This window comes from Aythya ferina (assembly GCF_964211825.1).
Source record: "Aythya ferina genome assembly, chromosome: 8".
Classification (NCBI taxonomy): Eukaryota; Metazoa; Chordata; class Aves; order Anseriformes; family Anatidae; genus Aythya; species Aythya ferina.
In genome coordinates, this window is record NC_140304.1 from 24121895 (window position 1) to 24148648 (window position 26754).

Genomic DNA, 26754 nt, shown 5'->3' on the forward strand with positions numbered 1-26754 from the left:
GGCACATGGAAGCGGTGGGCAGAGCTGTGCTATATAACCCCGTCCGCTTTCGAGATACTGTCAGCGGGACAGATGGTAAACAAGACGTCTGTAGAGATGTCCGGACTATCCTGTGAGGGCAGGAAACAAGAAGAGGCAGTGTTGCTGAGGATCTTGGAAGAGCAGCGCTGTGCAGAGATGATGGCTGAGTGGCTGTTACAAGTTGTGTTTGATTTTTGTAATCCTCTACTCTGCTCTGTTTTTCTTTTTTTTTCCTTTTGCTTTTCTTTCTCATTTGGCAGTCATGGTCTAGCTTTTCATTTTCAAAACAGACACCTGATTAAGTTAGTTAAATTCTTAAATTATTTGCCTAAATTGCAGAAGATGAGAAAGAGAGAAAACAAAAGGACTTGATTTAAAGGGATAAGTTTGCTTCAACAGTATAAACAGAGGCAATAAATAAAAATATTATTTTTTGCATACTATGTGGGGGAGAAAAAGGACTTTCCAATTGCATGGCTCATATTTCAAATAATACAAAGTTGTTGATGTTTTATTTATTCATGGCAAAGCAGCTAACCCCTGGTGATCTGGAATGGCTTTTCAGCTATGAAAGCATTAATTTCTTCATAGAATTCATATTTTAGCTCATAAGTTTGGGTAATGCATTAAGGGGCACAGAGTGAATACTAATCACCTTCATTTTCATCATTTTCTATTTTATAATGAGAAAATACTGTTTAGGAAAAAAATCGCAACTTATTTCAGTGTTTTCAAAATATTCTTTATAAGGCTTTTATAACCAGGAAGCATCTCTGGTAATGTTTGTAGATGATGAACTAGCAGTTATGTAGTTTTCTTCAAGGTTAAAATTCTGGCACTACCTTATCACCGCTGAAGTAATGTTTCTTATTCTGACCTTTGTCAAAATGAGAAATAATAATGTTTTTGGTTTGGTAGCAAAATTGGCATATATTTATAAATGCTTCCTTTTTCTGGCTTCTGTGTTTTTATTGTTCTTTTAGGTGACCGACAGTGTGTTTTGGTTTCTCAACAGTATATTTCTTTTTCTTAGATGGTGTTAATGAACAATGCTAAATGAACCTTTAAGTTTCTTGCTGCTTGCATTCGTTTTGATAAAATATCATTCCTATCAGCAGCTACTGGCTTGTTGCCAGTATAAGCACATTGGTGAAGTTCTGGACTTTACATTTGTGTCTGTGCTAAAGCCTAATTTTTTTACATTGGAAAGCAACAGCTAGACTTCATTTCAGAGGTTTTTTCATTGGAACCATCTTTTATCATCCTATAATGAAATACTATTCTACTTGTTTTTCAGGACTTGTAACGATATTGTTTTTGAGCAAACAAGAGTAGTTTGAGGGGTGGGTGGGTATTGTTGGTCAAATTTGCCTGTGTTTCTTACATTACCCGTTTTAATGCATTTGTTGCTATAAAAAGACATCCCTTCTTTGTGCATGCGCACACACACAAACCTTGAAATTAAGCATTGAATTTGTACTGAAGTCTGGTAAATTAAAGAGTGGGTGAGAATAAATTCTCTGAACTAGCTTTCTGTATGTTCTTTGCTTTGCTTGTGTGCTTGGTACAACAGAGCATTCAATAAAATGCTGTAGTTGTTTAGCAGGATTTATGAAATTAAATCAAAAGAAAATAAAGATTAGGATTTTCATGATTATGAATGGAAGTAGCACAAATTCCGCCTGAAAGCACAGCCTAAAAATGTGTAGCTGGTGGTCATTTTCTAGATTTTGGTATCATGTGGATGGTAAAATTGGAAGAATTAGTATTCCTGTTTTCGTTTTTAAAAAACAAAACAAAGACCACATCACATCTAATGTAACTGATAGGTGATATAACGCAAATTGAGCCTTTGAAATTTCTCTTGCATGATAAAAAGTCAGTTGTAATGGCAAAGCTATGTGTAACTTGGGGTCCTTGAATGAGCCGAGATTGCAGCCTGGCCCGACTCAGCCATGCCTTCGCTGCTGAATTGCAGTTACTGAGGGTGATTCCTCTGTGATCAGCATTTGACATACAAACATGAAGAGTTCACTGTTAGGACCATAACGGGATCCTTTGCTCTCCACAGGCCCACGAGCGATCGGAGAGCTCAGAGGTTGCCTTTGTTACCCAACTTGTGAAGAAGCTGATGATTATTATTGCGCGACCCGCTCGGCTGCTGGAGTGCCTGGTAAGTGTGGTTCTCAGGAGAGCACCTGTGTGATCTGAAGTCTGGGGTGTGTTTGGGGAGATGAGGGACACAAGGTCTTCAAGAGAAAACTTTAAATTGTGATTAAAACATTCATGAAAAATAAATCAGTATATATTTTTTTAAAGTTCTGTCTTTTGTATTAATATGGAATTATTTTCCCATTGGAGTGTCAGCTGCAACAGTGGCTAGGTAGGTTTTAGTGTAAAGGTTATGTCTGAGGGGCCAGATGTAGCTTTTGGCATCACTTCATGCAGCATCACACCGCCTGATTTTCCTCAGGGTGTTAGTAGGAACAGTGAAGAGTGTGTAAGTGCATGGTTTTGTGTATACAACATTGTGGTGATTATTGATTATAGAGCTCAGTTCTGTGTCTGCATTTCAAAATGATGTTAAAAAGTCGGTGAGAGTATAGGAAAGAGTCACAAAATTTTTTTTTGAGGGCTGGAGGAGATATCACAAACCAGTTGAAATTTGTGAACTATTAGGATGAAATTCCCTGGCCTGCATTATGTGAGAGGTACAAGCACACAGCCTAGTTGTTCTTTCTGGACATAAAAATGACAGGGAAGCTACATCCGATTGAGACATTACACAGGGTGGCTGAATTAGGAATCTGTGGCTGGTATAGATGTGTAGTTGACAGGCTGAGGGCAGCAGCGTGCCTGGGGATGACATTTATCACTGGAGTCACTAGAAGATAAATGAGTTTTGCAGAGCTTTCTTTGGCAAGGTGGACTGGAGTGGTCCAACCTTTCCAATGATGCCAGTCGTTGTAAACACCTGCTGAGGTTCTGTGAACCTGCAGACTTCAGAGAGTTCCCAAATTCCTCTGCCCTGTCCCATGGCCATCAGATGGATTGCTTTGCTGGGAAGTAGTGCAAGGAAGGCAGGAAACCTTGGTAAGTTTTGTGAACTCATCTCTATACCTGGAAGCACTTTCAAAATCAAATCAGCTTTTAGCTGCAGATCAATAGGTCTCCAGGGTCATCCGCTATCTTCTGCACCCCATGTTCTGCAAAATGCAGGAGAGCAGTAAAGTCATTGAGATTTGAGTAATAAGCTCCAAAGCATGTAGTGACAACCTTGAAAATGCACTGGCTGGTCTTTAAAGTGTAAAGATCATGTTTGGCTTTATGTATTAGTTTTTCCATTTTTTTAAGCTTTATTGGCTTTCTAGCAATTTTTTCCATATATGTAATTCTGCTGATGTGAAGACTTAAGCATGAATGTTCCTTTCATCCTATAAAAGAGCAACAACTATAGCAATGGATAGTCTACCATTTAAATAGCTTGTGAACTACATTTTATTTTTATTTTGTAGCATAACTTTTGATAATCTAACATTTAACTTCATTGTTTATGAATTTATAGACAAACGTTCTAAGATTTACTCTTAACGTTAACTTCAGTAACACAGCTCGTTCTTACTTCTGCCTTTTAAATGAAATGACTCACCATTTAGGCAGTGGTTGGGATGGATGTGATGGTTGTGATGGGATTGAAGGCATGTAATTATTTAAAACTTCAGTTACTTGGCTTCAGTCTTTGTGTTACATGTTGGACAGTGAAATGTTTGTTTATGGAATGAGTCTCTGGGGCTTAAAGAAAATTGCGTGTTTTGTACATCACTGAAACCATCTTTTGGGAAAAGTATGTAATTGGTTGTTTGTTTTTTTTTTCAATATTATTTTTGATAGCACTTCTCCCCCCTTAGTAGGGACCATTCTTCTTCTTTTAAGTAAAACGGTACACAAATAATAAAATAAATCTACTACAAAGAAGGCAGAAGTAGAATTTATTTTTGTATGCTTCATTTTTTTTTTGTCACCAGACATTTATTTTCTTCTGTCCTTTACTCACCAATGAATGCCCTACAGCTGTATCTTGAAAAATCCTTCCCTGACTCCACCTTCCCTCTCGCCTTGCTCTCTAAATTATATTACAGTCCTGTTGATCACATCTCTCCCATGGTCCTCTGTGATCCCTGCTGTCTGGCAGCTCTCAGATAGTTGACGAATTCTTTTCCAGACAAGTTAGAAGAGAACTTTGTTTCTTGCATTGTTACTTTCTTTGGTTGATGGATGTATCAAAGCAGCATTGCTTAGAGTAATCAAGAAAAAGCATCTTCTCTGTTTCTCTAGCCATTTGCATATCTTTACATCATCATTTTCCCTAACTTTTTTTTTCTTGTTCACAGTTCTGTACCCTCTTTTCTCTCATACCACTGACCATACTCACATCCATTCTTTTCTGATAACCTTCGCTGCTTCCCTTTTTCCCCTCACATTTCACTAGAAAATTTTTGAAGAGTCTTGCTCATTGCTGGCAAATAATAAAGTTTGTAGGGCAGAACTAAGGTTATTAAGACAGGTGAATGGTTTGATCAGAAGTGATATTTGAAAGCAGGAGAGGTTCGTATTGGCTTAACTCCTCTGTCAGACAGAGGCAGCAGAAGAAGGCACCTCAGTCCTCATCACCTTTCATAGCACAGCTCAGAGACAAAATTAGGAGGTGGGTCCAGGTTAATGTTTGCATTTTTATGACCTCATTATATGATAGTCTGGTTTTGGTTCATAAAATTCCTGCAATCCTTGTCATGTTTTGAATAGCAAATCTAAGCCAGTGGATGTCCACCAGGCTGTAAAGGCATAGCATTTTTGCAGATCAGGTTGGAATGCATTGACTTGCTTGTTGTACTATAAATGTTTAGCATTGCTGCTCAACCCAGAATTAGTTTTGGACGTTTCTGAGGAATCCAGATGATTCAACCCATGCTCTTTCTCTCCAATATGTCAGAGAAACCTTTCATATCTGTAAAGCTGAATCATTTACACCCCACCCTCCACCCCCTCCCCTTTCTCTCTACCTTTCTGCAGGAGTTTGATCCTGAGGAGTTCTACCATTTGTTAGAAGCTGCAGAAGGCCATGCCAAGGAAGGGCAAGGAATTAAATGTGACATTCCTCGTTACATTATCAGCCAGCTGGGACTTACCAGGGATCCCCTGGAGGGTGAGAACTCATGTTTTGTACTCTCCAAACTACTGAAAGGATAACCAAATCTCTAGATACTAACTCCTGGCCACTACATAGCTAAAGGAAGCTTTTATTTTATTGGTTTAATTTTTAAGCCATTTGTCCTTATCTTCCTTTTTGTTGTCAAATTCTAGATTGTCTTTTCCAGCCCCTTGTCTCAAAGGAGCATTGCTGGGGTAAGGATCACACATCAACAGTGACAGTTCTTTACTTATGGTGTTAATAATGTCTCCCTGTATTATAGCTGAAAAAATGTTAGAAAATGGCTTTATGGTTTAACTGCTTTCTCTGTGCTCCTGGGCAGTAAAAGTAAGTTCACTTGTTATTTCTGTCCAGCCACTGCCTGACCGACTACTGGTGGGTTGGTTGGAAAGGATTTGCTCATCCCATTTGTTGGCCTCACTGGGAAAAGTTGTGACTTTCCATTGTCAGGACCATGAACCAGGACTAGTATGATTTTTTTAAGTGGAGATACTTGTATTTTTACATCTTGCATAGCAGTGAAACCAAAAAAGAGTGAATTATAACCAGCACAGTATGTCATCAGAGTAGGAGGAGGAGTGCCTTGTTGTACTGCCTGATAACTGAGCACTTCATGTGAAAATAGCAGCAATATTGATGCATGATTCAGTGAAGAGTGCATATATTTTCAATTTTCTAAAGTAGATGCACTATAAACATAATGTCAGTTAATGAGTAGTTCACTTGGATATAAAAGTTTTTATTTCTGCTCCCAAAAGATATTTTTCCAGACAGTTTATGATAATTAACACAAGTTTATACTCAGAGAAAATCTAGTTTGTGATGAAGAGGATTTATTTTACACTTTATGGTTTTTAGGAATGTAGGATATTGCACTTAAACATTTGATACATTTTTAAGGGGTCATAAACATTTGCTTTCTACCTGTTACAAAGTTCGATAAGGTCTATGTAATTACATTGCTTTTTAGACACTCTATGAGTAATGTTTCGAAGAAAGTAGCAGCTTTTCTGCTAGGTCCCAGAATTATATATAGTAAAATGAATATGCTGTAAGTGTACAGAGCCCCAGAAGATCCTGACTTTGGAATTTGTGAGTTAATATTTTTGTCTGGCACTTTGCTAGCTTACTCTCTTCCCCTATGACAAGTTTTACAAGCATGCATGGCTTGCTCAGCAACAATAGAAAGTGTGACAGAGATTGGAGATTGCTGCAGAATATTTCAGTGATTGAACTGTACTTTTTGTTTTCCCTAGAGAGCATAATTTTACCATAAATTAGTAGTCTGGATAGGACTAGTTTAACTTCTACGGTGTTTACTCGAATGACAGTGACAGGTTGACTTCAAGTGAAGAGCTCTTCGGGAAAATTTCTACCAAAGATTGCTAAATGCAATTTAATAGCATTTGTTGAAATCTGACATTAAAGGGAAATTTTCCTTTGATCCCTGTCATGGGAGAGAACCTTTCCATCACTAATTCCCCTTACTAAAGTCAAATTTTCTTTAGAAATGTGTGGAGATGTCAAGGTGCCTTATTTCCTTTCTGTAAGGAGGGCACCCAGAAATGTCAATGATGTCTGTTCAGAGACTAGTGGTTAATGTAGGATTTGGTTCTGCGAAGTTTAGAGCATCTCCTAAGACAGCTGAGTAGCCTAAACTAACTGAATTTCTCACAGTTTGCTGCTGCTCAGCATTTTGCAAAATCGTACACATTTCATGGGGAGAGGTTGTTTGAAATGCAATTCTTTTTCTTTTCTGGAGTACAGAGGTGCCACCATCTTTATGCATGGAGTAGGTTTTAACATTAACTAGCTGGCAGTTTCCTTAAACTTGCATTTGTTGCTTTTATGTATTGTAGAAACCATCTAGAATAAGTGATGCTGAGATTAGGACAATTAATTATATTCATCTTTATATAAAATACTGCTTACAATTTCCAAGATGTTAAAGGTTAGTGCTGTATAATTGGGGTGACTTTTTACAGGGGGGAACTATGTCCTTCATAATCTACAAGCACCTCTTAAAATCCTGTTTGTCTTGTACAAACAAAGAGAATAGTGTTTGATTGAGATCATTAGGAGTAATCTCTCCCCTTTCTTTTCAGAAATGGCCCAGCTGAATAGCTATGACAGCCCAGACACTCCTGAGACAGATGATTCAGTTGAGGTAAAGCAGTAATACACTCATACTGTCTAGCACATTTTTTTTTCCTCTGGAAAGAAGTAGTCTACAATAAAGAATTAATTATAACGCAGTGCAATTTTAATTTTAAAAAAAAAAAAAAGCACTGACATTCAAAAGCACTAAAGTATGCACTCATAACAATGTGCAAATCTCTCCTGTGGAGGAGGTGAAATGCATAAAAGATGCAAACAGACGTTTATCATCAAATTTTGTCGGTGTTTCTTTGGAGTTGCAAACAACAATTGTTTGGAGAAACTCTTCATATTTGCATATGTAAAACATGATGGGAATTGAAAAGAAATGAATTTAGTTACAACTGTTGGAAAAATGTAGCTATATAACTCAGTAGGTTTCAAAGATCCCTGGTTTTTTAGTTTATTGGTATTTTAAAAATGTAATGTTATGGAAAGGTCTGAATCTTATAGTTCCAATGATTTTCTGTGCTAATACTTGCAGAGGAAATCTGCAAGGCTGCTAGGGATACAGATGATTATCCTGAAACTGAGGACTCCAGAGCTTTAGAAATCGTTTGTGTTTGGGTAAATGCTGCTTAAAGAAGAAAAGGACAAAAGAGTTGAAGTATAGAACGAAGTTGCTTCTGTTCTCAGTTTCCTTTTTTTGGGATCTTCTTTCCCCAGAGCCGTGGAGCCTCTGTCCAGTCAAAGAAAACTCCATCTGAAGAAGAATTTGAAACTATTAAACTGATCAGTAATGGTGCTTATGGGTAAGGCTTTTTAGGCTTTGCTTTAAAAGAAAATACTATTATCATTCTACCCAGTAAAGGGTTATTACAAAGTTTAGACAAATGACTCTTTTCTGTTGGGTCCAAAGTATAAAGAATTTTGCCTAGGTCTTGGTTCCATACTTGTGATGTCTTCTGCATTCTTGTGACAGATGCCATTTCTTTTATGTTCTCGGGATTTCTTAGGCAGTACCCCTTGTACCTGGAAGTACTTCCTGACTGTGAAGGTCTTAACGTTGTGCTGAACTGGCACCCAGCTTCCAGATTATTGGTTGCTTGTAAAAATAAATTGCCCCATGTTAAAGCTTTCAGAATATTGTATTCCTAATCCCTTTGTGGCACAAATTTGCTGAAGCCCTTCCAAGATGTGGCCTCAAATCTGTTCTTGCAGTAATTATTTCTGCAGCATTTTTTGTGGTAGGTAGGTAAAATATAGACACTTCAGTACCTTGGCTTGAGATGACAAAAATGATTTCCCAAAACATTGTTTCTAGAAGAAATATCGTCACTTAGTTGATTGTGGAATTTCCTAAACAATAGTTTGCTTTGAGTCTGACAAAATTATTTGGTACCCCTTTCTTTATTGTATATCAAGGCACCCTACCTGCATTTCCTTTCATGCGGAGTGTTTTAAGTCCTGTGATTTCTGTTTGTATAAAGGCTACCTAACTGAGTGAGGGTAAAATTCTGTAGTTGCAAATGTTTTTGATGACTCATTCAAGCAGCAGGAATGTTGAGAAAAAAAGTTGTTTATAATTTTGCATTCTTCCGTGTGTTCAGATTGTATATGTTACGTGGCTGTTTGTGAGCACTTGAAATACCAAAATAAATGCTAAAATTTTATAGGGGCAAATGTGAGAAGTAATAAAGTAAGAGTGCTATTAGATTTTATTCATTGAAGAATACAGAATGAAGCTGGTCAGTTAAAATTTTAACTGATCATCCAAACGTATCCTGAATTTTAAAGACGATTCCTGAACTCTTTGCAGTTCATAAATCATTACGAGTGATTTTGATTAGGCCATAACTATGAATAGTGATTCAGTAGGTCATAACATCAAAACCTAAGCAAGCGTGTGCTTGAGTGTTTTGTAGAAGTGGGTGCTTAGTTAACAGCAACTTGGTTTTTATTTTAAAATGTGGAAAAAGTGTAGGTGTACTTTTTTAGTCTGTGAAGACACAATGGAGCAGGTTGAAGCACTGTATTGTTAGGCAAGAAGCTTTTTATATTTTAGTCACATTTCTGCACAGCCCCCATGATTTAAAAATAACTTTGTAAAATGTGGGGAGAGATTGTAGTTCTGCTGTTACTCATTCCTGTCTTTATATTTGGGTGTATTTTACAGTCAGCTGCTTGTGAGACACAATACCATGTTAAATGCAATATACTCCAGAGAGAAGGAAGCAAGCATTGATTCAGAAAGGCAGGCAAACCGGATGAAAATTTCATTTGCAAACTGTGTTACTAATGTGCAGGAATCTAATGATCTGCAAATGATAGAAATGTAAGAGATACTGAAGGAAATCCCTCGTGACAGTGCTGCATCAAATTAACTTTATGGAGCTTGGAAAGAAATCATGCTGATTTCATATATTTTGGATGTTTTTTAGTGAAATAGTGACTGTAGTATTGAAAAATACAAGCCTTGCAAAAGAAGTTTGTGGCATTTGTGCCTGAATTATCTCCTTGTTAGTCACATCAACAAAAATGCTCCTGAATTCAAAAAGGCGGAGTAGCTTTGGAAGGAAGCATGATAGGTCTCCTTCTTTTTGAGGGGAGTTTGGCAATGAGATGGGATGTTATAGTCACCGATATGTCTATCAGGATCCACTCAAAGTAGTTACCATCCGCTGTTTGTTTTTTGCTTTTTAAATAGTTCAAACTGAAAATGGAACTTTTGCTCTTGGTATGTGGTTTTCTAGAGCGGTGTATTTGGTGCGACACAAGACCACCCGTCAACGTTTTGCCATGAAGAAGATCAACAAACAGAACCTAATTTTGAGAAACCAGATCCAGCAGGCTTTTGTCGAGAGAGATATCTTAACATTTGCTGAGAACCCCTTTGTAGTCAGCATGTTCTGCTCCTTTGAGACCAAGCGCCATCTGTGCATGGTTATGGAGTACGTGGAAGGTATGTTTGTCACATCTACACCTGCAAAGCACGTACACGTAATGAGTCTCATTATAAAGGATGCAGCTTCTAAGTGGCTTATAAAATGTGTACATTGATCAGCACGCTGCTGTGAATGCAATAAAGAGGAAGAACATATTGTGTGCACTATTTCTTTCTTCGTGTCAAATGAGGTCAGTCAGCCCTGCAGCAGCAGGGGAGATCATGATGCCCTTTTAGGGAGGAGTGTATGGACTGCTTGGGCTGAGCTGGAGAAATGTGAGTCATTCTGCCCCTAGTACGGCTTTGTATAAGGAGATACTCCTCTTGTGAATCCCTGTGACTAACACAGCATGATTGCAGTGGAGATGAGGAAACATAAAGCCACATGTAGAAAAGCTGGAGGGGTCAGAAGTCATCATGAACCTTCCAGTCCTCATTGGAAAGACATCCTCCTGCTCTGCTATGGGTTGGCATGGCAAGATTCATTGCACGCTCGCTTGGCATTAGAGAAAGGTAGTTAAGAAACATCACCAAGCGACACAGTCTTTGTTCCTTACCAGCCTTTTAAAAATACTGTGCTGTTTTGTTGTTTGCTTTTTTTCCTTACTCACTGGATTTTATTTGATCTGATTTGACTTGTTTTGATTTATTTTATTATTTTTTAGTTATTTTTATTTTTAATTTTTATCGCAAGTGATATATTTCCTCTAGTGAATAGAACTAATTTCTTATGCCTGGCTTGCTTGACTGAATGTTTGTGGGAAGCAAACTTATAGTTACTGTATTAGTGCTCTTTCAAATAAATTAATGTAATGACAACAGATGTGTTGACATTAAAAAAAAATAAATTCCTGTTTGCAAGTAGAGATGAAGGTTGAATGAAATGTGTGGGCAGTATTCCTTCAGAAACTTGAGTTGAGGACCCACAAACTTACTTTCGTGGGTACCATTGTGTCCAATGATGTGGCTGCTTCTCTATGTGTGGGAAGAGCCAGGTAGTACTCTTAGTATTTGCTTACTACTTTAAGAAGTATCTGTCACAGTGGTGGAAGTAGTATCTGTCACAGTGGTGGAAAGCAAAGAAATTTATACAGACGCGAAATGGTCATGAACAGTCTTTCCCTCAAGGTTTGCTTACAGTTTAGAAATGGCATCTGCACAATTGTTAAGCTAAATATTTCTTGCTTTCCTGAGCCATACAGAAATTAACAGAAATGCACTGGAGAGAAGGTTTATCCTGATGGGTTTTACTGATAATAAAGATGAGGCCAGAGGAATCTCGGTTCTACTCTTCAATCTGTTTATTTTTTCAGCTGTTCAGCACTTGGTGGTGTTTGTTGTGTTGTGCCATTTTGGAAGAGAAAAAGCATACCAAGCATACCTGCATCTCAGTTTTCCTAAGATTTTAATATTTATTTGAAGCTCAAGACAGAGTTGAGAGACAGTTTTAGAATTTGGGGTAACACGGTTGAGATACAAAGCCTTTAGGAAATTTGCTCTGATCATCTATTATTGTAGTCCTGTAACTGTTCTCCTTTGTTACTGGAATTTGCTATTTCACTGTGCCATATTTGCAACTTTTTTCTAGGAGGTGATTGTGCTACACTTCTCAAGAACATTGGTGCCCTACCTGTTGACATGGCAAGGATGTATTTTGCTGAGACTGTTCTAGCATTGGAGTACCTACACAATTACGGGATTGTTCACCGTGACCTAAAACCTGACAAGTAAGTCTTCAGCTCTTCAGAAGCTAGAGGAAGAGAGACAGTTCTTTGGAGGCTCTCTACATGGGTAGGAGATGGTAGATGAGTTAGAGATGGTAGAGATTTTTATGGCATCTAACATACAGGAAGTTTTAGGGATTTACTACTGATGTACAGAACCAGACAGGCACTGAGAAAGAGTAGGAAGAACATTTTCAAATATTATCTTGAAGCTATTGCTGCATTGGTGAAATATGGCAGAAGGCAGTCTGATTTCTTGCAGCCTTAGCAGCTCTGTGAGGTTCAGTTGCATGGGAGGTTCCTTCCAGGTGTTTGATGGAGCTGTAATGCTGAGAATGTGCTTAGCATTATCTTGTATTCTTCCTTTTTTTTTTTTTTTTTTTTTTAATTCCTTTTGGGAAACAATTGAGTGTTGCATTATTTTGCTTCTCCTCTTTCTTCTAGTCTCCTGATAACTTCCATGGGTCACATTAAACTTACAGACTTTGGACTGTCTAAAATTGGGTTAATGAGTCTTACAACTAATCTTTATGAGGGACATATTGAGAAGGATACCAGGGAATTTCTGGACAAGCAGGTAAGCTTGGATAATTTTGTCTGTTGGTGTGGGATCCAGTGCAGGATTCTGTCTTGGGTTTGAATCAGTTTGTAGCACTCCCTGTCTACCTTGATGCTGTGCTGTGTGCTTTATAATCGGAGGAAAAGATAGGAGTCCATTCTCATACTTGCACACAAATTTCTGCTTTTTTGTTTGGTTGGTTGGTTTTTGTTTGTTTTGTTTTGTTTTCTATTTTTTTGGTTTCTCATTTTTAAGTGATGCATTGAGCTCTTAGTTCAGGATATCAAAGGTGTCCTGGGCCGCAGTGCAGGCAGGAACAGTTTTTTTTAGGGATGTAACACTGCTTTTTCTGGAAGGTTGTTCCACAGTCTCCCCCTTCTGGTGTTTAGAAAGTTCATGGCAAGTTCCAATATTTTTCTTATAATTTTGTATGATGGCTTAAACATTGATTTTCCTCACCATGGTATTTCCTAAAGGTTACTTTCCTCTCTAGTCTTCATTTTGCTAGGCTTGACCAGTTATGTTCTTTTAGGTAATGAGATAAATTTTCCTTTGATGAATTAATAGCTCTTTCATGCACCTGTTTCAGCTTGAGATGATTTTTCCTGGGCATAGTTGACAGGAACTATATACTGTATTCTGGATACAGGCTTACAAGTGCCATGTATAATGGGATTATAAAATCCTTATCTCTTCTGAAAATACTTAGGATTGCAGCTGAATTTTCTTTTTTAGCTGTGCCAAGTGTTAATTTGTAATCATCCTATGGTAAACTAAGAACACACAAGGGATTGTATCTTCCTTTGCTTCTGAGTCATAACATTTTTTTGTAGCAGGATCTCTCCTTGGTCACTAGATCATGGTCTTGCATTTTGCAGCATTTTATTTTTTACAGCTACTTTGTTATTGTTGTTGCTTCCAAGCCCAAGAGAACTTAATTCTTCCAACATGTCATCCTCAGCTGTTGTTTGTGCCTGCTGTACATCTCAAGTTTAAATGGTGAAGTGTGTCATCATACTAGGTTGCTAATTCTGCTAGTGCAGAGATGTAAGAGTTTTGTCAGGATTCAGTCCTTGATAGCTGTAGCTGTGCCAGTAGAAATCCATCAGGCAGACAGACATATTCAGACAGAATCTGCATTTTTCCCATATGTCTTAGTGCACCAGAGAACGGCTTAGCTGGCATGTCCACGCTAGGAACATTTCACAGTATATGATATACTTTCTGTGCAGATGATGTGTTCCCTATACAGACTCTCGCTACATGGAAATAGTTTACAGTCTAGAGTGATTAGTGCCAAAACATTAAGTTTCTTTCAAAGCTCTGAGGTTAAAACAAATCAAATGAAAAAAAAAGAAAGAAAAAGAAAAAGCAAAAAAAAACAACCTAACACATGCACTGAAATCAACTTTGATGTGAATTTGGCACTCTGTAGGCTGACCGCTTTCTTGTGTGTTTCTCTCCAGGTCTGTGGGACTCCAGAATACATTGCACCAGAAGTGATCCTGCGCCAGGGTTATGGGAAGCCCGTGGATTGGTGGGCCATGGGCGTTATCCTGTATGAGTTTCTAGTTGGCTGTGTTCCTTTCTTTGGTGACACACCTGAAGAGCTGTTTGGACAAGTGATCAGTGGTATGTTTCTGTTCTGGTCCTCAAGGGGTTTCAAAGTGTGCAGTGAAGTAAAACTTTAAAAGTATTGAGGATCTGTAGTTTACTCAAGATAGGCTAGATATAAGGCAATGTTTCTTTCTTTCTAAATTTTTAGGTTTTTAAGTAGCATTCATCTGATTCAGGCTATTGAAAGTTGTTGAGTACTATCTTGCTAGATAGTTCTGCCAGTACGCATGGCATGAGAGTTATGCAAGTCCCTGTAGGACTGGGGAAGAATATTTGAGGATTTTTTTCTGTTCTCTTTTAACTTAAATGATGGAGAATATGAATGGAGCAGCTGCCAACTAGTCTAATTCACTCTGATTTTGGTTGTTTCTTCTGTAGGTGTAAATGTCAGCCAATTAGTAATTGCTGTAGAAATGAAGTAAAAAGGAAATTCTAAGCAAAACGAATTGATGCCATTGTACTCGGTACCTTTATGTCTTGTGGATTTTTAAAACTCCTGCTTGGAGCTGGACGAACAATTGCTTTGTGTTCTCTCAATGAATATGCTAGTGAAAACATTTCCTGTTGGGAATGCTTTCTGAAACAGTAAATTTTTAACACATTTGGCAAATATCCCTAGCAAAAAGCAGATTTCAGTGAAGAACAAAATTCGATGCATGAAATGCTTACCTGTGAATTGTTCCAAGTATAAATAACGTGGAATGTGCGGGCGCAAGATACAGCCACAGTATTGTCAGTGTCATTGTTTATGGATTCTCATGGAAGTCCAATTTCAGACTTTATTAATAGAGTTCTTAATGCTTTTTTTTTTTTTCCTCTGCAAGCAGTGCTTGGATTGACAGCAGCTCTAGCTGAGGCTGAATTTTATGCATTTTGGAAAATGTCAATGCTTGAATTATATTAAGTACGCAAGCTGCTGAATTTAAGGTATTTGCAATTCTGGGGAAGAACTGAGCACTGCATTTTACAGTGTAGGAATGTGAATGGTTATTTGAATTGGTTGTGAAGCAGGTAGAAAATGTCAAGTCTTTTTTTGTCCCCAGATGAAATTGCCTGGCCAGAAGGTGATGATGCACTGCCACCAGATGCCCAGGATCTCATTTCTAAGCTTCTTCGCCAAAATCCTCTGGAAAGAATGGGAACAGGTAGGACCTTTGTGGATAGGAAACTACTAGCCAGAAGCAGTAAAAGAAGCTACCTTGCCTATGAGGCAAAGTACTAGCCAGAAGCAGTAAAAGAAGCTACTTTACTGTAAGGCACACCAATCCGTGTTGAAAAATGTTGGTCTAGAGCTGAGAAAATGTTTATGCTGGGTTTGATGAAGCTCTGAAAATTAGTATAGACTGCACGTGGGTCAGAAAGATATTGCTGTTTTGTTTGGAAAACAAAAAAGAGACACAATCAGGTATGCAACAACTTCTCAAATTTGTGCTATTCTATTTAAGGCTTGAGGGTTATGCCTTGATTTGACAAGTGTATAATCAGATTTCTTTTCAATTCCCTTCAACTATGGTCTACAATGTAGTCCCCTACAATGAAGTGAACTCATTGGTATAATAAAATAAATGAAAACTTTCCAATTAATAGAGACCTGTACTGGAGAATTCTCCAAACATACAACAAAGTCTTGATACAGTCTCTTTGGCAAAGTCAGATGTATATGCCTTTTTTTTTTTGTATTACAATGTCAGATTTAGAGTTCTACAAGCCAACACTTCTCATTTCCTGACAGTAATAAATAAATAAATAAATAAATAAATAAATAAATAGATAAATAACACAACAAAATAATCTTTAGCTGCCTTCCTGTTTTAAAGTAATTTTTCCAATGGTGTGGCTTCACAGGACTGCTTGTCTGTTTCATAGATATCATTTGTTTGATTTAAATTTGGATTTTAAATTGATAAGGATAAAAATAAAAATAATAAAAAAAAGGATAAAAAGGAAAAAATTAAAAAAAAAAGGAAAAAATAAAACTAAATCTATATCAATCTCCAAAAACATGTATTTAGCAAACGACATATGTACATATGAGGGTGATCAATGGAACATAAATTAATAATATAATCAGATTTTCACGTTTCTTTTCTGTCTCAAATTCATGTACTTGAAAGGTGTTGCTGTCATGGAAAAGAGGTAGAGTTTCTTGCCTTATCAAATGAATTGATGGACTGATTTTTTGATTCCTTATGTACCTATAATGCTGAGATTGCTGTTCCACTTGGTGTCTCTTACTGCCACGGGCACTCAGCAAACCTTTTATCTCTTTTCCTCTGCTATGCTCTTTTTTTTATTATTATTATAATGACAGTAACATCTTTTATGAATATTAATTTCATCTGAAAAAAAATCCCACTTGCTAGTAGACAGATAATCCTTAGTTTTTCCTTCTGGGTACCCAGGAGGTTGTTAACTCATAAGATATTAGTTAAAAGATCCTAATTCAGGAAGGTATGTAAGCCTCTACCTTGATTTAAACAAATGGATGAGTTTATTCATGAAAGTGGAGCCACTCACGTGCTGGGTACCTTTTTTAGTTTGCTCTCTTTATTTAGCTATGAACTAAATTTAGAATTGGAATTTAGAATTTGGAAATTTTAAATTAAGATGTTAATTATTTCTTAATCTTGCAATTTGCTGTGGAATATAATAGCAGATGCTGTCTTCTAGCCAGTTTAGTCATGTGTTGTCATAAAAGATGAAGAAGAAGAGGTAGGAAGGAGTAAATCTTGTTCAGATTTTGTCCTATATCACCACTTTGGTAAAAGGATGAGTTGTTTTTCAAAATTCCTGGAAAAAGCATGATTTAAATGTACTTGGGTACATTCGTATAAACTCTTGATATTTTTAGGGTTTGTTTTTCTTGTTAATGCAAACACTGAAAGAAATATTCTGCAATAAATGATGCTTATTTCAGGTAGTGCCTTTGAAGTGAAACAGCATCGGTTCTTTAAAGATTTGGACTGGAATGGATTACTTCGGCAGAAAGCTGAATTCATCCCACAGTTGGAATCTGAGGATGACACAAGCTATTTTGACAGTAAGACTGAAGATTAGGCATAAACTGCATTGTGTTTTTTGTGTGTACTTCATTTCTGAAGTTGTCAAAGATAAGTCATTGTTAGAAATTGAATAGAACGCTTGATGGAAATTCCTTTTAAAAGTTTCTGTTGAATGCCAAATAAGGTTTCTTTGAAAGCAAATGAATTTTAAATGAAAAAAATATGTCTGTTAAAGTCAATTGGCCTTTCACTGGTGCCTGTGGACTTGCCAGCCTCGACCCTGCAGTGAGAGATGCTGTATTTGTTATGCTGGGTTTATTACAGGTCTTCCAAAGCATTTGGTGTATCCAACTTCCTTGAGTTTCTGAGGAATGGAGGAATGTTTCCCTAGTGACTGTTTTCAGCCAGTAAATGTTTCTTTTCTAAAAAACCAAAACCAACCCCCCCCAAAAAAAAACAACAACAAAAAAAACAAAAACAAAAACAAAAACAAAAACAAAAACAAACAAAAAAAAAAAACCACCCCCCAAACCTTGAAGACAGATGTGAATTGCCACGGTATGAGTGCTATGCAAGATTCATGGCATTTCCAGATAAGAGAGACCCAGTACAGCAGCTCATCCTGTTGGGTAGAAGCACCACATTATGTTCAGCAGTGCAAGCCAGTGGGTCTGTCATGTGGGGTCAACAAACTCCCCAGTTGTCCAGGCATGCTCAGCATGTTATCGGGATGACTTTAATGCAAACCCTATGTGAGGACTGGAATTCTCACATCCAGAAGTATCTCACATAGATGTTGATAAGGGTTGGCGTTGCTGTTATAAACATAATGCTGAAAATTATAGAATTTATAGAAGTATCTTTCTGGCTGATACAGTGCAGCAAATTTGGCTCAGCGTAGCAATCGGCTTTCTGTAGCCAAATTTATTAACATCCCCTTCTGCAAAATCTAATGTGGCTGGCTTAGAATTACAGTGCTGCAAATCTCATAGCACAAAATCTCTTTGGAGGCAGTTTAGATTTTTTGCATTAAAAATAGCTTTGCATATTGGCTGCTTGCCCATTTTCTTTCACAAAACCTAATCCTTTTCTAGTTGTGGGAGGGAAAAGAGGAAATATTTTTTGGGGTAAATATTTTTATTTTTTAAAGAGGGCTTGTATCTATGTATGCAGGACAGACTTTGTACAATCATAAAGCTGTTGATTGGAAATTGGGGCAGTGAATTGTTTCCTTGTTTCCTTCCATTGGATTGGTATGCCTTAGGGAAGAAATATTCTTACTACAAAGGGTCTTCAGGATTAGACACACATAAAATTTGTGCTGAGTATCAGCATTTAGAGTATGGCTGATGACATAAGATAAGTTCAGTTGGAAGGAGGTATTCTTCACTGCTAATTGTACAGGACAGACAAAACTAGATGTACGTGTTTCAATATTAAAGAAAATACATTTTATGATGTATGAATGCTCCAAGTTCTTTGTAGGTAGACAAGTAGGAATTGGTAGAAAGGCTGTTCTGGGGTGAGCATGCACTGCTTGAGGTGTAAGAGCTATCAATGCTCAGTGCACTGGTGAAATCTGCTACGTGTTGTTTACAGCCCGCTCAGAACGGTACCAACACCTGGATTCAGAAGAGGAGGAGGACACTAATGATGATGATCATGTGGAAATTCGTCAGTTCTCCTCGTGCTCACCGAGGTTCAGCAAGGTAGGAGCATGCTAGTTTTGTTGGAAGAAAAAAGTCAAGAGGGATACCATTTAAGAGGCCTTCAATGCTTCATATGAGGTAGATTTTACTCATGCAGATGATATGTGGGAATTGCATGATGTTTACTATTAACTAAGGAAAGAAAGAACTATGGACATATGTTTGCTCTGTGATAGTTTATGTCCTATTATAAGGTGGGTACAAGGTTAATAGGAGAATGGCGTTTTGTATTTCTCAGCATTTCACTAATACACAAGTTACTGCCGAGGTCTCTCCTGCATCTGATAGCCTGATGTTTTTACTAATGACTTGGATGTTGCCACAGGGAGTGCCCAAAGATTGTTTGATCTGAGCACTGTCATTCTGAAAAGGATATTCCAGTAGGTGACAAGATGGTATTAGGATGAAAATCGATTTTGACATTTTGGAAAAATGGTTTAAACTCAAGGGGATCCCATGCAGTAAGAGCAAATGCAAAGTTCTACACCTCTGCTATTCATTGCTTTTAGCAAAGGGTGACATGGCAGTTTGAAAGAGAAGGATCATAGCACATCTGGGCACATCGTACATCATGAGGTAAATACGCCTGATTATTGAGGCAAAAAGGCAATTATCATAGAGAGCAAACAAGGATATGTTCTGCAAGGTAAATGAAGAAATCCCGTCCATCTGTTTTAGCAGTAGGTAGGGTTTAGCTGGAGTATTCTGTCCTGTTCTGGGCAATGTTCTTGGAAGTAAACATGGAACAGTAAAAGAGAGGAAAGCAAAAAAAAATCCAAGATGCCCTGAGGATGCTCCTTCTAGCCAGACTTTCTGGATTCAGTATGCCTTAACTCAGGCCTGTGCAGGTCTCTAATTCTGATTTAGGTGATCTGAAATAAGCTGCTATTTCAGACATTTCAAAATTGTACAACTCCACTATTAGTTTAGATTAAATGAAGTATGTTTGAGGGAGACACAGAAGGGAGAAGAAAGGCAGGAGGGAGAAGAATTGCTCTTTTGAGGTCAGCCCTCTCTGTGAACAGTAGAGCATATTTCTCACTTCTTGCTGAGAAGGGAGTATGCATTTTATATAGGGCTGCTGAAAGATTAATTTTTTCATGACAGTTCCTCTAGGTTTCCGCTACTGAAGTCAGTTTTGAAGCACCAGTTCATTCTTCTTTGTCCTCAGATGGGCTACAGTAGCTTAAGTAACAGTTCCTATGAATTTTATGGATTTGCTCCTGATTTGAATCACTGAAAGTATGTTTAAAATTGGACCTGACAATTAGTAGGGATTTTGAAAAAGTTCTCATGAGTATGTAAGGGTTTCTTTTCTTCTGTCTTTTCTCACCATGAGTATTATTCTTGTGTTAGACTGAAGCTTTTCTTTAGGGTTCAATGTTTTTGCCACAAAGAGAAAAAGTTCACTTTTAATGAATTTATTTTAAGATCTGGAAAATTATACAGCATTTGTAATGTGGGAGGCATAAAAGGCTCATTATATTTTGAAATTCTTGCCTGACAATTCAGCCATATGATTTATTAATAGTTATCTTGTTGATGCTCTGAATTTTTAATAACATTATTTTCATTAATCTCTTCTTATGTAAATTAGGTCCATAGTCAAGTGTAGTTTTAAAAGGATGGATTTTTTTGCTTAATCATTTAATTATTTAAAGACGGCTGTAAAACCAAGAAAGGCACTTTCATTAAGCTGTCAGCATTATAGTAGATTCCTTGAGGAGGGCAGGACTTTTTTGTTCTGAAATAAGCTTGGGGCAATGCTGATAGACTGATGATAATGAAATGGGGTCATGAGCATGATGCCTATCACCGAATTGAATTTGTATAGTAAGATTTCAAGATTCAGATGCCAGCCTTCAAGACTTGTGGAGTCTGCTTTAGCAATATCTCTTCTTAGATATGAGAATTGCTAAAATAATAATAATAATCATAAAATACTAATTAGTTTCCAGAAAAATCTTAGTATTTCTGTGGTGTGTTGGGCTGTTTTCAGAGGACAGTTGTTGGGTCCTGTTGTAGAAAAGCATATTTAATATTTCTGAAGCTTGCCTATTCACTTTTCTCCCTGGTACGCTTTGAGCATGTCACTTCTGCACTGTGTTATTTAGTCAAAGAGCATTGCCAAGTTCATACTTACAGGGAATATCTCCCATCCTGAGAAGAGATTGTGCCCCTTGGTCAGAAGAGGACATGTAGGTTTGTTTTCTCTGTACAGAAGGATCTTTTGCTATATGCAGGTATACAGCAGCATGGAACGTCTTTCCATCCACGAAGAGAGGAAAACTCCACCACCAACTAAACGGAGTCTGAGTGAAGAAAAAGATGACCGACTGGACAGCCTTGGTGGCTTGAAAAGCCGAGACCGCAGCTGGGTGATTGGGTCTCCTGAAATGTAAGTTCAGTAGAACTAAATCTTTTGTTTTCTCAAGACTTATGAGAAAGGTTGATCTGTTCCAAAACGTTCCACGTCCACTTTTAGGTCAGGAATGCTTCATGTGATATTTCCACAGGTGAGACCTGACAAGTGGAAGAGATAGCTGAAAACAGACGTGTAGAAATTATATAGTCCTTAAATACATTAAACTAATTTAAAGGAATTTTAACCTTCAGTAAAGCTTTCCATTTGTGGAACAGCTAGTTCTGTTGGAGATGTACCAACAGCAGTTTTTTCTTCAACATCAGAGTATCCAAAGTCTGGTCTTTTTGCCATTTGTCACAAATTAGAGAAACCATTAGGACAGTCCAAAGTTTCCAAAGTTTAGAATATTCCCCCAAAATCTTTTGTTCTAATAAAAAACATCAGGAAAATATACAAATGCCCAGAATTTGGATAACCACCATGTTTCCAGCATAACTGAAATAATTGTCAAACTTGTCTTCAAAAAGGACTCTCTCTCATTTTGTGCAACTCCTGTAAAGCTTTTACACTAAAATTTGGCATTGGAAAGATCATAAAATGTGGTTGTGATCTAGTCTGTATGACTCCATTCAAAAAACATTTTATAGATTATGCTTTCAACTGATGTTCTCTTCATCTTGAATCAGGCCTTCCTGGCTTGAAATTTACAGCCACTTTGAAAGAAAAATTAATGCCAAAAGGAACATGGATGGTGATTTGCATTTTGTAATTGTGATTTTTATAATATTTAGTATTGTATTTATTGCACTATACTTTCCTTTGTTCTATTTCTTTCTTAGAAGGGATATACTGGAAATTGTAAGCTCAGGTGATACCCCCAAGCTTTGCTGTTTTAGTTTCTAATGATGTAGCTTGGTTTCATAACTTCACCTTAAATGGGCTTCAGATGTGCGAGTTGGGTCTGTGCACTCTTTTTGTCCTTTAACGTTCATCATTTTGCTAACTTAACTGAGGGGCTGTGTCTTGTTTTCTCTTTCAGACTGCGTAAGCGCTTGTCCATGTCTGAATCCTCGCACACGGAGAGCGATTCCAGCCCACCCTTGACAGTCCGCCGACGCTGCTCAGGGCTTCTCGACATGCCCCGTTTTGCCATCTCCACCGAGGACGAGGGAACTCTGCTTAAAAGGCCACAGTCGGAGGGGATGCTCCTGTCCACTGTGCAGTCCCGGGAGGGGCTGCCGGTGCCCATTCCAGAACAGCCCGTGGAGCAGGAGCTGCAGCTGGAAGGTGATGCTGGACCCACCACCCTCTCCACAGCTGTCAGCAGCACCTCAGCGCTGGCAGGTATGTGCTCAGCCTCATGACATCTTGCTCTGCAAGAAAGCTGTGTTAGCTTACAGATAGAAACTGCATAAAACTGGGTTTTAGATGTCAAGTGAAGTGGATGTCTCTTGCTAAATAGCTTATCTAGTATAGTTTTGTGGCTGTGCTTGCCTTTGAAATAGCATCAGTGGTTTAATCTCTTCAAAATTACATCTTTTATTTCAGTCCTGTCACTTCAAACTAAAGGTCCTCTCATGCTTAAAACCCATTTGATCTATGTCTACTTAAAACCATTGCGTGTATGTTTTAAGCATTAGTTCAAAGCAGGTCACTGCTGAGGTGGGGCTGAAGAATAAGGGTGTTCAGCCATCCTAAAAGATACCCATTTCCTATGATTTTATTTATCTGAAAGCTCTAGTTTTGAGTAGAGACTTGAAATTTCCTAGGGTGTGTGGTTTGCCTCAAGAACATGCTACTTGCTATCTCAGTCAAATACACCTAAATTTAGCCAAGTTACAGTCTTAAAAAATGCAGCTTGCATAGGTGTAGTAGCGTTAGAAATCAATGTCTGACTTCTCAGAAGCTGTGTCTTTCCTGGGGTCATTTTCCAACACTGGGCTGAGCGGAACTTTTCCTGCAGTGGTGCCCTGGGCTGCTGCAGTGCTGGGGAGGCTCCGGCTTGCCTGTTCTGGGTACAGAGTTGGCCAGAGCTGGGAAGTGGTGGAAAGTAGTGAGGAGGAAGGATTGGGGGAGAAAGTAAATTTGGGCCAATGAAGGGAGCAGGGAAGTTGAAATGAAGGCTGGCAAAATAATGTTTGAGAAGGGAGGTACAACTGGGGAAGAGCTAGAGCGTAGAATAAGAATAAGGATTAGTGGGGTAAGAAAGTAAGAAACCATTGACAGGGGAAACAGAGTAAGCAGGCGAAGAGGTTGCGGATGGAAAGGAAAGGGGTAATGAGCAAGGAGTCGGAGTGGCAGTGAGGCTGGACAAGGACGAGATGAAGGACACTGGGTAGATGGGATATTGGATTTATTGCAGTTGGAAAGAAAGGCCTTAGAGCAAATTTGTCTCCAGACTGGAGTGAAGCCCAAGATTCCTATGTCTCATTATTCCTCTTCTGCAATCCAGTCTGTGAAATTTACTCAAAAATTGTCCCATTCCCCTCCAAGGGTTATCCACCCAAAAGAGGCCCAGTACAGCTATCACTGCTCCACTAACCCGTGTAGAAAGGTGTGGGAGCAAAGGAAGTAATTTACCACGGACTTGGATGACATTGGTGCCATAGGGAAACCATGGGACAGAAATCTCAGCTTCTAGAATTCATACTAAAAGCTTAGACATGTGCCAATAAAATTGCAAGAACATTTTCACTGTAAATGTGAGCATTTACAAGTTGAAATATGTAAAAATGAAGCTTGAGTGAGCAGGCTTTATCTATTAGATTTAATACAGTGCGTGGAATTCAGGGGTATGATCGATTTGGTGTCCCCAGCCTGGGAAGTTAAGTTAGAGTCCGGGGGCTGTAGGAAAAGGTTTTCATTCATCTCAATGCCTCAGAGTGCTCCTCTAATGCATATCACAGCCTTTTCATGTGCAGCCTCCGATTCTGGGTTCCTTATTTTCTGGGAGCTTTATTTGCGACTCTGTGGCTGTTAAATGTTGAACTGGCATCTGGTAATGAAGTCTTTGAGACCGGTGCTCTGAATTTTTATTTTCCTGGTGCTTCCTGCTTTACTTAGTATGCAGAGCTGTAGTGCCCACTTAAATAACAATGATCAATGTTTTGTTCTGTCCTCATTGTTCAAAACGTGGCCCTTAGGCTTTATTTATTGCATGCTGCTCAAAATTTGCTTTTGAAGACAGAATGATTAATTTCCCATGTGGACTTGCTGTGATGCTTACCCCTTTAATTTCTGAGCACCTTGTAAATTCTAATTAATGTATTTTCACAGTGCCCCTGTAAGCTATTGATGGGGAACTGAGGCACAGAGCTTGTGTACACCCCCTACGCCCCAGCATCTGCTAATGCTTTATGCCCAGGCTGATTTTCAAGATTACTTTGCATTTTATATATAATTATAGAAGGTTAAGTAATTCAAGCCTAAATTGCAATGGTGCACAGAAGGGGGCAAATTAAGGTTGTCTTTTCAACCGCAGTTTTGCTTTCTCTGACTTTAGTACCTTAATATTCTCTTAAAGTGGCTTTTTTTATGTGTGACTCCAATAAAACCTGGCTCTTCTATTACTGGCAGGTTTTAACTCAAAGATTGACGATTCTTGCTGGTTGTAAAAGTGGAGCACTTTCCATAAACATGTTTACTTCTATGAACAATTCCATTGAAAAGGCTTGCTTGCTGTCAGAACTGCAGCACAGATGTAGGATTCGTGCAACTTTGCTACTGAGCAATGTGATTTCATTAGAAAGCTTTTCCAACAGAATAGAAACTGCTAATTTTCTGTATTCAGAATAACACCATTTCTGTAAATAAAAATTCAAGCCCTGGGGTTTCTTCTTAGGAAAATTTACTCTTGGACTTCATGTAAACATGACTTTGATTTAATGTATTTTGCCTGTAGGGGAATAGACTGTTAGGAATTCCCTGTGGTTCTAATCTGTTTTAATTTAAACTGTAGCTGGGAGCACTGCAGATTTCTCTGATCCACGCGCTCGCAGTAATAGCAATGAAGGCCCAGACTTTACCACTCCAAAAGCCATCAGCGATTTGGCAGTGCGGCGGGCACGACACAGGTTGCTCTCTGGGGAATCGGGGGAGAAACGTACCTCAAGACCTGTCAATAAAGTGATTAAATCAGCATCCGCTACTGCCTTGTCTCTCATGATTCCCTCAGGTAAGAAATGCCTTGTGTTAGGCATTGTGAGAATCTGCAAGCACTAAACCAAAGATTTGCAGGCAGATCCTCCCCCTTTCGCTCTCCTGGAATAATGCCTTAGCTGCCAGGAAGGGACCGATGTAGCTTTTACAGTTGGTGAATGTTTACAGCTCACCAGGGTAATGGTATTGCTTTGCCCCGGACAGGAGTATTGTGTGTGGTCAGACTGCAGCGTCTGTAAGTGGCAGCTTTCCGTGAGTTGTTCTGTTTAAATTGGCTCCTGGAGCATAAGCTGCTCTCTAGACAATGGTGTAGCAAGGAGGTATATCGACACGGAACATTTTTTAACCCTCAAGATGCTGCTTTTATTTTATTTTGTTTTATTTCATTTATTTTTACACATTCTGACTACTGTGTTGTTTGGGAACCGTTTGTGTCTGGTGTGTTTGTGCACCAGAAAGTTTCAGTAACTCAAATAACTTGGTTGAGACTGAGAGTTCAAGAGTTCAGTAGAGTAAATAGCTAACAAAAGAAGTTACTGCAGAACATCTTAAGTTGCTGGCCCAGCTCTGTCTCTGTGTAGAGCCGTACCTTGACGATTCCTAATACCAGGTGGCTAACTTCTAGTGAACAGCCCAGCCAGGCAGAGCTACAACAGACCGGTTTGGCAGGAGGCTCTCCCTGCAAGGACTTTGTCCCCTTTTCCAGAGGATAAGGCCTTGCTGTATTTCCAGGGCTGTTCCCATTCCTGCCTAGACTGGAGCAGGAAAATGTATCTGGGCTCTGCCGACCCAGCAGAACCTGCTGGCAGAGCCATACCTGTCTGCCCGTCTCAGCTGGGGAGCTGGAGGCCCATATGGAAATGCTTCTTGGCACCGCCATGGTGATGCACATTTCATTTCTTCTGCCTTGCCTCTTGGTTGCTTATTGAACCACAAAGACCCTCATGAAAATCTCAAAAATGTGTATTTAATCACCCAGCAAAGGTTCTTCCAGAGCTGTTCTCATCTTCCAGGTAAATATGTGCTGGGTAATTCAGCAGGTGTTTCTTAGGGGATTACCTTTTACAGCTGCATTTAATATTCCTACTGTTTGGGATTATTTTACTGATGTTGACCAGCTTCACTTTAAAATGAGAGTTCTGTATTTGCTTTGTATTTTTAGAAGCAGATGTTGTTACACTTGTGAGCAGAGTCAGGTATTTTAGCCAGTAGCCCAGCTGAGTCACAGCCACATACGTGAGAATTTAGCTCTTCGGCTGTTGGGTTGGGAAACACACTCTAAAATACACTTGTGATGTTGTTCTCCAGTACCAAAGTTCCTGCAGTGGCTGCTTTTTAAAGTATTTTCG

At 38.5% G+C, this 26754-nt stretch overlaps 1 protein-coding gene across 9 annotated transcripts in view; it reads left to right on the forward strand.

Annotated features, from left to right (window-relative positions):
* Positions 1 to 26754, forward strand: part of MAST2 (microtubule associated serine/threonine kinase 2) — a 189458-nt gene that overhangs the window by 151895 nt on the left and 10809 nt on the right. For 5 of the 9 annotated variants that reach the window (XM_084528012.1, XM_084528014.1, XM_084528018.1 and 2 more), the window contains 15 exons: positions 2093 to 2194; positions 5092 to 5224; positions 5383 to 5424; positions 7336 to 7397; positions 8054 to 8139; positions 10081 to 10289; positions 11860 to 11998; positions 12440 to 12572; positions 14021 to 14186; positions 15215 to 15316; positions 17089 to 17211; positions 18773 to 18882; positions 21126 to 21280; positions 22287 to 22591; positions 25206 to 25421. In XM_084528012.1, coding sequence (XP_084384138.1) covers positions 2093 to 2194; positions 5092 to 5224; positions 5383 to 5424; positions 7336 to 7397; positions 8054 to 8139; positions 10081 to 10289; positions 11860 to 11998; positions 12440 to 12572; positions 14021 to 14186; positions 15215 to 15316; positions 17089 to 17211; positions 18773 to 18882; positions 21126 to 21280; positions 22287 to 22591; positions 25206 to 25421 — 2083 coding nt within the window. The remainder of the gene's footprint in view (positions 1 to 2092; positions 2195 to 5091; positions 5225 to 5382; positions 5425 to 7335; positions 7398 to 8053; positions 8140 to 10080; positions 10290 to 11859; positions 11999 to 12439; positions 12573 to 14020; positions 14187 to 15214; positions 15317 to 17088; positions 17212 to 18772; positions 18883 to 21125; positions 21281 to 22286; positions 22592 to 25205; positions 25422 to 26754) is intronic. The other 4 variants (XM_084528013.1, XM_084528015.1, XM_084528016.1 and 1 more) reach the window with 1 other exon arrangement.